Genomic DNA, 13,894 nt, shown 5'->3' on the forward strand with positions numbered 1-13,894 from the left:
GTGTGGGGGGGTGGGGGTCTGTGGGGGAGGGGGCCGGAGAGGGGAGGGTATGTGTGTGTGGGGGGGGGGCAGAGAGGGAAGGGTGCGTGTGTGGGGGGGGCCGGAGAGGGGAGGGGTGCGTGTGGGGGGTGGGGCGGAGGGGGGGAGGGGATGTGGGGGGGGGGAGCGGAGAGGGGAGTGTGTATATGGATGGCCAGAGAGGGGTGGGGGTATGTGGGGGGGGAGGGACGGAGAGGGGGGGGGGGAGGGTGTGTGTGAGGGGGAGGGTAAGGTGCATGTGTGTGAGGGGGGGGGTGAGGGGGAGGGCGTGTGGGGAGGTGGAGGGAGCGAGTGAGAGGGATAGAGCAGGTGGGCGAGGTGGCAGACTGGAGGGCATGTGGGTGGGGGTGTGTAAAATCAGACTGTGAGAAATTGTGTGTGTTTTCCACACGGGAACAATTAACAGACGGAGCGGACACTCGGTGGGGCTCCTGACCTCATTCGAGCCCCAGTTCAAACGCGGACAAGGGAGCTGAACTGCAGAGGTGACGAGTGACTGACTGCGTTCGACATCGAGACAGCCATTTGACCGAGTGGGCCGCCACCATCCTCCTGCCGCCACAGAGCCAATGACCTTCCCTCCATCGGACCGTCAGAAGTGGGGATGTCCGCTCGTCCCACCGCTCCTGGCTGAATTCCCTAATCTGCACACGTACTGCCTTCCAAACCCCAGTCGGGAGCAAGTCCGTCCGCCCCCACCCAATCGAGCTTGTGGCTGAGTTCCTCCCTCCGCTCCGCCACTGGTTGGAGATTCAGAAACCCGGGGCAGAGTCTACAAATTAGGGTCAGGCCGTTCAGGAGGGATGTTCGGAAGAACTTCTTCACTCGAAGAGTGGTAGAGGTTTGGGACTCTCCCACACATCGCAGGCGAAGCAACAACGTTTGGTTATTTTAAATCCGAGACCGATTTTTGTTGAGCAAAGATAGTAAGGGGATGTGGAAAGTGGCTCCCAAAAGGCCCCGCTCTCTCTCACCAACCAGGATTCAGAATGGCAGAAAATGCAGTGAAGAGACCCTTCGGCCCACCGAGTCTTCACCGACACACGAAAAACACCTGACCTCCCTTCCTAACCCCATTCGTCAGCACTCGGGCCACAGCCTTGAATGTTGTGACGTGCCAAGTACTCACCCAGGTACTTTTTAAAGGATGTGAGGCAACCCGCCTCTACCCCCCCCCCCCCCCCTCCCAGGCGGCGCGTTCAGACCCTCCCCGCCCTCTGGGTAAAAAAAATGTCCCTCACCTTGAACTTGTGCCCCCTCGTGGCTGACCCTTCAACTAAGGGGAACAGTGGCTCCCTATCCACCCTGTCTGTGCCCCTCATAATCTTGATGTGGAGATGCCGGCGTTGGACTGGGGTGAGCACAGTACGAAGTCTTACAACACCAGGTTAAAGCCCAAACAGGTATGTTTCAATGTCACTAGCTTCCGGAGCGCTGCTCCTTCCTCAGGTGAAGCTTGTTCACCGCGATAATCCTGTCCACCTCGATCAGGTCGCCCTCGGTCTTCTCTGCTCCAGCGTAGACAACCCCCAGCCTATCCAACCTCTCTTCATAACTGAAATGTTCCACCCCAGGCAGCATCCTGGTGAATCTCCTCTGCGCCTCCTCCAGTGCAATCACATCCTTCCTGTAATGTGGCGACTAGAATTGCACCCAGTGCTCCAGCTGTGACCTCACCAAAGTTCTATACAACCCCAACATGACCTCCCTGCTTCTGTAATCTACGTCCCGATTGATGAAGACAAGTGTCCCATTTGCCTTTTTCACCTCCTATTAACCTGTCCTTCTGCCTTCAGAGACCTATACATAAACAGGCCCTTTGATCCTCGGAGCTTCCCAGTGTCTGGCCATTCATTGAACACGTCTTCTCATATTGCTCCTTCCAAAGTGTATCGCCTCACACTTTTCCGGGTTAAGTTCCATCTGCAACTTTTCTGCTCATTTGACCATCGCTCAACCTCACTGTTAACCACCCGTCCAAACTTTATGTTGTCCGCTGACTGACCGATTCTACCCCCACACATCGCCATCTCTCCCGTTTAAAGAAATTACTTTAAAATCACACCTGCAGCAGTCTCTCTCTCTCACACAGACAGACACACACACAGACACGCACACACACACAGACACGCACACACACAGACACACGCACACCACGACAAGACGCACGCACACACACAGACGCGCACACACACACAGACACGCACACACACAGACGCACGCACACACACAGACGCGCACACACACACAGACGCACGCACACACACAGACGCACGCACACACACAGACGCACGCACACACACAGACGCACGCACACACACAGACGCACGCACACACACAGACGCACGCACACACACAGACGCACGCACACACACAGACCGCACGCACACACACAGACGCACGCACACACACAGACGCACGCACACACACAGACGCACGCACACACACAGACGCACGCACACACACAGACGCACGCACACACACAGACGCACGCACACACACAGACGCGCGCACACACACAGACGCGCGCACACACACAGACGCGCGCACACACACAGACGTCGCGCACACACACAGACGCGCGCACACACACAGACGCACGCACGCGCACACACACACAGACGCACACAGACGCACACACACACACAGACGCACACACACACAGACGCACACACAGACGCACACAGACACACACACGCGCACACAGACGCACACGCACACACAGACGCACAGACACACACACACGCACACACAGACGCACACAGACACACACAGACTCACACGCACACACAGACGCACACACACACACAGACACGCACACACACAGACGCACGCACGCACACAGACGCACGCACACACACAGACGCACGCACGCGCACACACACACACAGACGCACACACACACAGACCACACAGACACACACACGCGCACACAGACGCACACGCACACGCACACACAGACGCACACGCACACACACACACCACACACACACACACACAGGCGTTTACTCCTGGCTGCACAAAATGCATCTGAGACGATATATTGTAAACTCTTGACATTCGTCTCACTAACTAACCTCTTGTTTTTTTTCTCACCACCCACACACACACACGCTCGGGTCGCATTCGCACAGGGCTGCCGCAGCAGTCCCCGGCGGACCACAAGCGAACCAAATCGAGGAGTTGAAGAATTCAGGAAGATTTCCGGGTAAGCACCACCCCCCCCCCCCCACCACCATCCCGCCCCGACGCATTGCGGGAACGGGCGCGAGTGAAGGGTTTTTGCAGCGGGCCGGAGCCTGAGGAGGGCCGGCAGAACCTGCTCCACCCTTGTCCACCAGCCTTGCTGAGCCTCCGCTTCGGAACTCCGATTTCCACCTACGCTCTCTCTCTCGTCTCTTCTCCCTCTCTCTCTCCCTCTCTTGTATCTCTGATCTCTCTCTCTCCTCTTCCCTCTCTCTCACTCTTTTTTCTCTCCCTCTACTCTCTCTCTCCTCTTTATCTCTTTCTCTCGTATCTCTCTCTTATCTCTCCCTCTTTTCTCTCTCTATCTCTCACTCTTCTCTCTATCTTTTCTCTCCTTTCTCTTCTCTCTTTTTCTCTCTCTTTCTCTCCTCTCCCTCTTTTCTCTGTCACCTCTTCTCTCTCTTTTCTCTCTATCTCTTCTTTCTCTCTCCTCTCTCCCTTTCTTTTCCCTCTCTCTGTTTTCTCTTCTCTCTCTTCTTTCTCTCTTCTCTCTCTCTCCTTTCTCTCTCCCTCTTCTCTCCTCTCTCTCTATTCTCCCTTCCCCGGCCGCTTCCATCCGCTCTCCTCAATTCCTTGAGATGTACAAAATTCCCCGTGAGCCACTCCCGCGGTTTACCCCCGGCCCCCGAGGTCTGCCTGACCAGCAGACTTCGATACAGTCCTGTCCACCTCTTTACCCAAGTTATTAATGTGGTCTGTAAGGAGCTGAGGCCCTCGCGCTGATCCAAGCTCCACTAACAGGCTTCCGATTTGCAAATACCCCATGCGTGACCCCCCCTGCCTGTTCAGCTGTCCTCTTATTCGACGCTCTATTGGCCCTTGTGACACCTGATCAAATTCCTTAACTCCAGGTATACCGCATCTACTGGTCCCCCTTATCTACCTTGCCCGTTAATATCCTCACAAAACTCTCCATAAACCTGTACAAAGCCAGGCTGATTCTCAGCTCCCTGGCATTTACCCAGCCCGCTGCTGAGTCTCCAACTAGATTCCAGCGTTTTCTCCACGACTGATATCTCGAGGGGTGGGGAAGGGAGGGTGAGAGGTCGGGGGGGGATTGGGGGTGGGGCGGGGGGAGAGACACCGGTTGGTTTGAGCGGGTCCGGGTGGTTAAAGGCTCCATTTTGGGTGGGATGTGGGTTGTCTGCTGAATCTCTAAGTCTCTCCTGATGTGTTGTCTCCCCCTCACTCGCCCCCCCCCTCCGTGCCTCCCTCGCCCCCCCCCTCCGTGCCTCCCTCCCCCCCCCCTCTGTGCCTCCCTCCCCCCCCTCCGTGCCTCCCTCACCCCCCCCGTGCCTCCCTCGCCCCCCCCTCCATGCCTCCCTCGCCCCCCCCCTCCCTGCCTCCCTCGCCCCCCCCCTCCGTGCCTACCTCCCCCCCTCTCTGTGCCTCCCTCCCCCCCTCTCCGTGCCTCCATCCCCCCCCTCCGTGCCTCCCTCGCCCCCATCCGTACCTCCCTCGCCCCCCTCCGTACCTCCCTCGCCCCCCTCCGTATCTCCCTCGCCCCCCTCCGTGCCTCCCTCGCCCCCCTCCGTGCCTCCCTCGCCCCCATCCGTACCTCCCTCGCCCCCCTCCGTGCCTCCCTCGCCCCCATCCGTACCTCCCTCGCCCCCCTCCGTGCCTCCCTCGCCCCCCTCCGTGCCTCCCTCGCCCCCCCTCCGTGCCTCCTTCGCCCCCCTCCGTGCCTCCCTCGCCCCCCTCCGTGCCTCCCTCGCCCCCCTCCGTGCCTCCCTCGCCCCCCTCCGTGCCTCCCTCGCCCCCCCCCGTCCGTGCCTCCCTCGCCCCCCCCCCGTCCGTGCCTCCCTCGCCCCCCCCCGTCCGTGCCTCCCTCGCCCCCCCCCGTCCGTGCCTCCCTCGGCCCCTCACATCCCACAGCTCCAGCCAGCGGCCCAGGATCCGGGAAGCTCCAGGTTTCAGGATGGGACGGACAAAGCCAAGGAGCAGCAGGAGGAGAAGTGCGGCGGAGCCGAGTCGGCGAGCCCGGAGACGGCGGCCGAGGCGCTTCCCGCCGCGCACTCGGAGGCCGGCGACAGGCGCGAGGAGAAGAGGCAGCTGCCCGAAGCCATGGATGGGCCGCCCCCCAGCCCCCCCGGGAAATGTGACAGCGGCGAGGAGGAGAAGGAGGGCGTGTCCGAGTGAGTATGAAGCCCGGGGGGGGGGGGGGGGGGGGGTTGGCTCTGGCGGCCGCGGCTCGATATCGCCGGGGGCGGGGGGCTCACGGACAATCTGCTCCGGGGACTCTGGCCGCCCCTCCCTCGATGATGAAATGTTGTGATCCACTGGCAGAGTTCACTGCAACCATGCTGAGGAAACAATATCTGAGAGGGCGGCGGAGAGCCTCACTCCCACCCTGCCACGGTGACCAATTTCCAACCCTCCCTATCTCTGTAACCTCCTCCAGCCTCTACACCCCTCCCTATCTCTGTAACCTCCTCCAGCCTCTACAACCCTCTCTATCTCTGTAACCTCCTCCAGCCCCTACAACCCTCCCTATCTCTGTGACCTCCAGCCCCTACAACTCTCCCTATCTCTGTGACCTCCTCCAGCCCCTACAACCCTCCCTATCTCTGTAACCTCCTCCAGCCCCTACACCCCTCCCTATCTCTGTAACCTCCTCCAGCCCCTACAACCCTCCCTATCTCTGTAACCGCGTCCAGCCCCTACACCCTCCCTATCTCTGTAACCTCGTCCAGCCCCTACACCCCTCTCTATCTCTGTAACCTCCTCCAGCCCCTACACCCCTCTCTATCTCTGTAACCTCCTCCAGCCCCTACAACCCTCCCTATCTCTGTGACCTCCAGCCCCTACAACCCTCCCTATCTCTGTTACCTCCTCCAGCCCCTACAACCCTCCCTATCTCTGTAACCTCCTCTAGCCGCGACACCCCCTCCCTATCTCTGTAACATTCTCCAACCCCTACAACCCACCCTATCTCTGTAACCTCCTCCAGCCCCTACAACCCTCCCTATCGCTGTAACCTCCTCCAGCCCCTACAACCCTCCCTATCTCTATAACCTCCTCCAGCCCCTACAACTGTCCCTATCTCTGCAACATTCTCCAACCCCTACAACCCTCCCCATCTCTGTAACCTCCTCCAGCCCGTACAACCCTCCCTATCTCTGTAACCTCCTACCACCCTCCACGATCTCCGCACTCCTCCTATTCCAGCCTCTCGAGCGTCTCCCTGATTCCCATCGCTCCACCATTGGCGACCGTGCCACGCTCAGCTGTTCTGTGTGCCACGCGCGTGCTCTCCTCCCGCCGCGCCCGCCCGCGTGCCGTTGGGTTACCGCGGACCCGCTCGGAGTTTCATAGCCTCCTCCTTCCCTTTTCCAGGCAGGTGAAGAAATCGACGCTAAACCCCAACGCAAAAGAATTCAACCCCACCAAAACGCTGGTCCCAGTGGTAAGTGCGACCTCGTCTCTTTTACGGCGCTGTTCGGCACATCGCACCAGCGCATCGTCGTGCGGTGAGGAATCGGTGGGGGGGGACACACACGTTGCGACGACGGGACTTCCGATCGTACGAAAGCACAATAGCGGGAGGGGGCCGCGAGGTCGGCTTCGCCCTTGATCGAGCCTGTGGCTAACCTCCGACGCCGCACTCCCGCATCTGGGAACTCGGCCTCAGGGCGGGAGGAAAGGGGAGGAGGAGCCCCCCGAGACTCCACCGCCCTTCAATTGCATTGCGGCTCCGTGAAAGAGATGCGTCGGCGGCAGCTTAAATGGAGAGAGTGTGCAGAAAGCTTGCGGTGCAGGGGGATTCTGGGAAGGGGGGGGCTCCACTTGCATCAATCGCAAAAAAGGTCGCGTGCAGGTTCAGCCGGTCATGGGGAATGTTGGCCTTTATTTCAAAGGGAATGCAGTATTAAAGTAGGGAAGTGCTGCTGAAACGAGACCAGGCACTAATTAGACCACACCTGGAATACTGGGGGACAGTCTCGCCTCCCGTGTCTCAGGAAAGAGATACCGGCATCGGAGGGAGTCCACAGAAGGTTCACTCGGTTGGCCCCGGGTAGGGAGGGAGTTCCTCATGAGGGGAGGTTTGAGTAGGCCGGGGCCTGTACATTGGATGGAGTCCAGAGAAGGTTCACTCGGTGACCCCGGGTAGGGAGGGAGTTCCTCATGAGGGGAGGTTTGAGTAGGCCGGGGCCTGTACATTGGAGGCAGTCCAGAGAAGGTTCACTCGGTGACCCCGGGTAGGGAGGGAGTTCCTCATGAGGGGAGGTTTGAGTAGGCCGGGGCCTGTACATTGGAGGCAGTCCAGAGAAGGTTCACTCGGTGACCCCGGGTAGGGAGGGAGTTCCTCATGAGGGGAGGTTTGAGTAGGCCGGGGCCTGTACATTGGAGGCAGTCCAGAGAAGGTTCACTCGGTGACCCCGGGTAGGGAGGGAGTTTCTCATGAGGGGAGGTTTGAGTAGGCCGGGGCCTGTACATTGGAGGCAGTCCAGAGAAGATTCACTCGGTGACCCCGGGTAGGGAGGGAGTTCCTCACGAGGGGAGGTTTGAGTGGGCCGGGGCCTGTACATTGGAGGGAGTCCAGAGAAGGTTCACTCGGTGACCCCGGGTAGGGAGGGGGTTCCTCATGAGGGGAGGTTTGAGTGGGCCGGGGCCTGTACATTGGAGGGAGTCCAGAGAAGGTTCACTCGGTGACCCCGGGTAGGGAGGGGGTTCCTCATGAGGGGAGGTTTGAGTAGGCCGGAGCCTGTTCATTGGAGGCAGTCCAGAGAAGGTTCTCTCGGTTGACCCTGGGTAGGGAGGGAGTTCCTCATGAGGGGAGGTTTGAGTGGGCCGGGGCCTGTACATTGGAGGGAGTCCAGAGAAGGTTCACTCGGTGACCCCGGGTAGGGAGGGAGTTCCTCATGAGGGGAGGTTTGAGTGGGCCGGGGCCTGTACATTGGATGGAGTCCAGAGAAGGTTCTCTCGGTTGACCCTGGGTAGGGAGGGAGTTCCTCATGAGGGGAGGTTTGAGTGGGCCGGAGCCTGTACATTGGAGGGAGTCCAGAGAAGGTTCACTCGGTGACCCCGGGTAGGGAGGGGGTTCCTCATGAGGGGAGGTTTGAGTAGGCCGGAGCCTGTACATTGGGAGTTTAGCAGAATGAGAGGCGACCTTATTGAGACCTATCGGATTCTCAGGGGGGCTTTGACCGGGTCGATGCTGAGAGGATGTTTCCTCCTGTGGGAGAGTCGAGGACCAGAGGGCAGAATCTCAGAGTCAGGGGGCCGCCCATTTCACACGGGGATGAGGAGGAATTTCTTCCCTCAGAGAGCAGTGAATCTGTGGAATTCCTCACCGCAGAGAGCTGTAGAGGCTGGGGCGTTAAGTATGTTCAAGGCTGAGAGAGAGAGAGATTTATAATCGGTGCGGGGGATCGAGTGGTGGGGATAAGGTGACCATCATCTCATTGCATGGCGGAGCAGATTCGATGGGCTGAATGGTCTTCGTATTCGGGATTTATGTGCTGGGCTGCCCCACCCTCAACGATGGAGGCGCCCCGCACATCAGTGCCGAAGACAAAGCTGAAACATTCGTGACGATCTTCAGCCAGACGATCCGTCTCGGTCTCCTCCGGAGGTCCCCAGCACCACAGATGTCAGCCTTCAGCCAACACCATTCACTCCGCGTGATATCCAGAAACGGCTGAAGGCCCTGCGTACTGCAAAAGCCCTGACAGAATCCCGGCAATAGTCCTGAAGACTTGTGTTCCAGAACCTGCCGCACCCCTAGCCAAGCTGTTCCAGTGCAGCGACAACACTGGCATCTACCCGGCAATGGGGAAAATCGCCCAGGTGTGTCCTGTACACAAGAAACAGGACAAATCCAACCCAGCCAATCACCGCCCTGTCAGTCTGCTCTCCATCATCAGCAAAGTGATGGAAGGAGTCATCGACAGAGCTATCAGGCGGCACTTACTCAGTAATATCCTGCTCACGGACGCTCAGTGTGGGTTCCGCCAGGGTCACCCAGCTCCTGACCTCATTACAGCCTTGGTTCAAACATGGACAAAGGAGCTGAATGCCAGAGGTGAGGTGAGACTGACTGCCCTTGACATCGAGGCAGCATTCGACCGAGTGTGGCATCAAGGAGCCCGAGCTAAACTGGAGTCAATGGGAATCAGGGGGGAAACTCTCCGCTGGTTGGCGTCATACCTGACACAAAGGAAGATGGTTGTGGTGGTTGGAGGTCAATCATCTCAGCTCCAGGACATCACTGCGGGAGTTCCTCAGGGTCGTGTCCTCGGCTCCCAACCACCTTCAGCTGCTCCATCAGCGACCTTCCCTCCATCATAAGGTCAGAAGTGGGGATGTTCATTGGGGTGTCGGTCGAGCGGGAGCTGCTTTGTCCTGGATGGTGTCGAGCTTCTCGAGTGTTGTTGGGAGCCGCACCCATCCAGGCAAGTGGAGAGGGTCCCATCACACCCCTGACTTGTGTCCTTGTAGATGGTGGACAGGCTTTGGGGGGGGAGTCAGGAGGTGAGTTGCTCTCCGCAGGATTCCCAGCCTCTGACCTGCTCTGGGAGCCACAGTGTTTATGTGGCTGGGTCCAGTTCAGTTTCTGGTCAATGGGAACCCCCAGGATGTGGATTGTGGGGATTCAGCGATGGGAACGCCTTTGAATGTCAAGAGGCGATGGTTAGATTCTCTCTTGTAGGAGACGGTCATTGCCTGACTGTTATGGGCCAGAGTTTAGAGAACCCCAAAGTGTATCATGGAGTTCACCTGACCCACAACTTTTACTAGATTGTGGTATGGGGAGCGCACGGCCCACTCTCCAGGTGTGGGACAGCAGAAATGGAAAAGTATTTTTTAAAACAAAACAATGTTTCTTCGATGAACTCAAATTAACCTTTTTAAAACATACAGTGAACATCTTAGCAACCATCAATTCAAATACACCCCCCAAAGAATACAACACTAAGTAATCCTTTAACCTTTCCTTTTAACATCCATAAGACTTAAAACACCTTTTACCAGAAGCACATCAGGTTAAAGTCACTACTGTTATTAGTTTTAAATCACCAGGATCGATTTACAGTCTTTAGATTACAGAGAGAGATTCATACGCCTTCTGGCTGTGACTGCAGCTATCCAGCTCGGGAAACGAAACTAAAACACACCCTGCAGCAAACAGCCTGAAACAAAAGTAAAAAGCGGACAGACAGCCCAGCTCCACCCACTCTCTGACATCACTGCAGTAATAAACACCCATTTCTTAAAGGTACCCTCACATGCCACAGATACCTGTGTGGTAACTTGCCCCTTGTCAGCCCCGAGCCCGGATATTGTCCAGGTCTTGCTGCACTTAGACACGGACGGTTCATTATCTGAGGAGTGGCGAATGGTGCAGTCGCCCGTGAACATCGCCACGTCTGGAGGGAAGGTTGTTGGCGTGGAGCGGTCGAGACCGTGGCTGGGGGATTTACGCTCCTGTCCTGGTTTCTCTGCATTGCCATGTCTCAACAGTTTTGTTTTTTCTACCTGTAGAGCAAGCCCATCAGTACACCGACACCACCGAGACCCCAGACCCAGCCCAGCCCCTCCATCATGGTGACTCCGGGTCAGAATGCCATCTACAACACGCAATACATCTCTTATGTACACGGCATCCACCACGGAATTCACATGAATCCCGCTGTTCAGGTGTGTAGACAGCACTCCGGGCTCCGTACGGCCCTGAGCTCAGTTTGCCCCCCTCTCCCTCTCTCTGTCTGTCTCTCGCTCTCCCTCTCTCTGTCTCTCTCCCTCTCTGTCTCTCTCCCTCTCTGTCTCTCTCCCTCTCTGTCTCTCCCCCTCTCTGTCTCTCCCCCTCTCTGTCTCTCCCCCTCTCTGTCTCTCTCCCTCTCTGTCTCTCTCCCTCTCTGTCTCTCTCCCTCTCTGTCTCTCTCCCTCTCTGTCTCTCTCCCTCTCTGTCTCTCCCTCTCTGTCTCTCCCCCTCTCTGTCTCTCCCCCTCTCTGTCTCTCCCCCTCTCTGTCTCTCCCCCTCTCTGTCTCTCCCCCTCTCTGTCTCTCCCCCTCTCTGTCTCTCCCCCTCTCTGTCTCTCCCCCTCTCTGCCTCTCCCCCTCTCTGCCTCTCCCCCTCTCTGCCTCTCCCCCCCTCTGTCTCTCCCCCTCTGTCTCTCCCCCTCTGTCTCTCCCCCTCTGTCTCTCCCCCTCTGTCTCTCCCCCTCTGTCTCTCCCCCTCTGTCTCTCCCCCTCTGTCGCCCCCCCCTCCCTCTGTCGCCCCCCCCTCTCTGTCGCCCCCCCTCTCTGTCGCCCCCCCTCTCTGTCGCCCCCCCTCTCTGTCGCCCCCCCCTCTCTGTCGCCCCCCCTCTCTGTCGCCCCCCCCTCTCTGTCGCCCCCCCCTCTCTGTCGCCCCCCCCTCTCTGTCGCCCCCCCCTCTCTGTCGCCCCCCCCCTCTCTGTCGCCCCCCCCTCTCTGTCGCCCCCCCTCTCTGTCGCCCCCCCCTCTCTGTCGCCCCCCCCTCTCTGTCGCCCCCCCCCTCTCTGTCGCCCCCCCCCTCTCTGTCGCCCCCCCCCTCTCTGTCGCCCCCCCCTCTCTGTCGCCCCCCCCTCTCTGTCGCCCCCCCCTCTCTGTCGCCCCCCCCTCTCTGTCGCCCCCCCCTCTCTGTCGCCCCCCCCTCTCTGTCGCCCCCCCCTCTCTGTCGCCCCCCCCTCTCTGTCGCCCCCCCCCTCTCTGTCGCCCCCCCCTCTCTGTCGCCCCCCCCTCTCTGTCGCCCCCCCCCTCTCTGTCGCCCCCCCCTCTCTGTCGCCCCCCCCTCTCTGTCGCCCCCCCCCTCTCTGTCGCCCCCCCCCTCTCTGTCGCCCCCCCCCTCTCTGTCGCCCCCCCCCCTCTCTGTCGCCCCCCCCCCTCTCTGTCGCCCCCCCCCTCTCTGTCGCCCCCCCCCTCTCTGTCGCCCCCCCCCTCTCTGTCGCCCCCCCCCTCTCTGTCGCCCCCCCCCTCTCTGTCGCCCCCCCCCTCTCTGTCGCCCCCCCCCTCTCTGTCGCCCCCCCCCTCTCTGTCGCCCCCCCCCTCTCTGTCGCCCCCCCCCTCTCTGTCGCCCCCCCCCTCTCTGTCGCCCCCCCCCCTCTCTGTCGCCCCCCCCCTCTCTGTCGCCCCCCCCCCTCTCTGTCGCCCCCCCCCTCTCTGTCGCCCCCCCCCTCTCTGTCGCCCCCCCCTCTCTGTCGCCCCCCCCCTCTCTGTCGCCCCCCCCCTCTCTGTCGCCCCCCCCCCTCTCTGTCGCCCCCCCCCTCTCTGTCGCCCCCCCCCTCTCTGTCGCCCCCCCCCTCTCTGTCGCCCCCCCCTCTCTGTCGCCCCCCCCTCTCTGTCGCCCCCCCCTCTCTGTCGCCCCCCCTCTCTGTCGCCCCCCCTCTCTGTCGCCCCCCCCCCCTCGGTCGCTCAGGAACCTGACCTCTGTGTGTGTGTCTTTTTTTCCCTTGTAGGGTCCCCAGGTGTACCAGTACACAATCCCTCCAGTACAGGTCAGCCAGAACAAACCGTTCAGGAGCACCAAGGGTAAGTGCCTGAGGGAACGTCACCGCGGGCAGCACTGTCGGCATTTTTCAGCTTCAGTTTGTTGAAACTTGAAAGTGGGAAACAGCTACAACTGTTCCAATTGCCTCTGGTCAGACCACACTGGGAGCACTGTGTACAGTTCTGGTCTGGTTAGACCACACTGGGAGCACTGTGTACAGTTCTGGTCTGGTTAGACCACACTGGGAGCACTGTGTACAGTCCTGGCCTGGTTAGACCACACTGGGAGCACTGTGTACAGTTCTGGTCTGGTTTGACCACACTGGGAGCACTGTGTACAGTTCTGGTCTGGTTAGACCACACTGGGAGCACTGTGTACAGTTCTGGTCTGGTTAGACCACACTGGGAGCACTGTGTACAGTTCAGGTCTGGTTAGACCACACTGGGAGCGCTGTGTACAGTTCTGGTCTGGTTAGACCACACTGGGAGCACTGTATACAGTTCTGGTCTGGTTAGACCACGCTGGGAGCACTGTGTACAGTTCTGGTCTGGTTAGACCACGCTGGGAGCACTGTGTACAGTTCTGGTCTGGTTAGACCACACTGGGAGCACTGTATACAGTTCTGGTCTGGTTAGACCACGCTGGGAGCACTGTGTACAGTTCTGGTCTGGTTAGACCACACTGGGAGCACTGTATACAGTTCTGGTCTGGTTAGACCACACTGGGAGCGCTGTGTACAGTTCTGGTCTGGTTAGACCACGCTGGGAGCACTGTGTACAGTTCTGGTCTGGTTAGACCACACTGGGAGCACTGTATACAGTTCTGGTCTGGTTAGACCACACTGGGAGCACTGTATACAGTTCTGGTCTGGTTAGACCACGCTGGGAGCACTGTATACAGTTCTGGTCTGGTTAGACCACACTGGGAGCGCTGTGTACAGTTCTGGTCTGGTTAGACCACACTGGGAGCGCTGTGTACAGTTCTGGTCTGGTTAGACCACACTGGGAGCACTGTGTACAGTTCTGGTCTGGTTAGACCACACTGGGAGCACTGTGTACAGTTCAGGTCTGGTTAGACCACACTTTGAGCACTGTGTACAGTTCTGGTCTGGTTAGACCACACTGGGAGCACTGTGTACAGTTCTGGTCTGGTTAGACC

At 59.3% G+C, this 13,894-nt stretch overlaps 1 protein-coding gene across 1 annotated transcript in view; it reads left to right on the forward strand.

The window, feature by feature from the left end:
- LOC140395996 (ataxin-2-like protein) overlaps positions 1-12,857 on the forward strand; it is a 47,515-nt gene extending 34,658 nt beyond the window's left edge. The window contains 5 exon segments of the mRNA XM_072484033.1: positions 3,174-3,247; positions 5,161-5,420; positions 6,622-6,691; positions 10,771-10,926; positions 12,705-12,857. Of these exon segments, the coding sequence (XP_072340134.1) occupies positions 3,174-3,247; positions 5,161-5,420; positions 6,622-6,691; positions 10,771-10,926; positions 12,705-12,842 (698 nt within the window). The 3' untranslated portion in view covers positions 12,843-12,857.
- Positions 12,858-13,894: the final 1,037 nt, after the last annotated feature.

Source organism: Scyliorhinus torazame, chromosome 19, assembly GCF_047496885.1.
Source record: "Scyliorhinus torazame isolate Kashiwa2021f chromosome 19, sScyTor2.1, whole genome shotgun sequence".
NCBI lineage: Eukaryota > Metazoa > Chordata > Chondrichthyes > Carcharhiniformes > Scyliorhinidae > Scyliorhinus > Scyliorhinus torazame.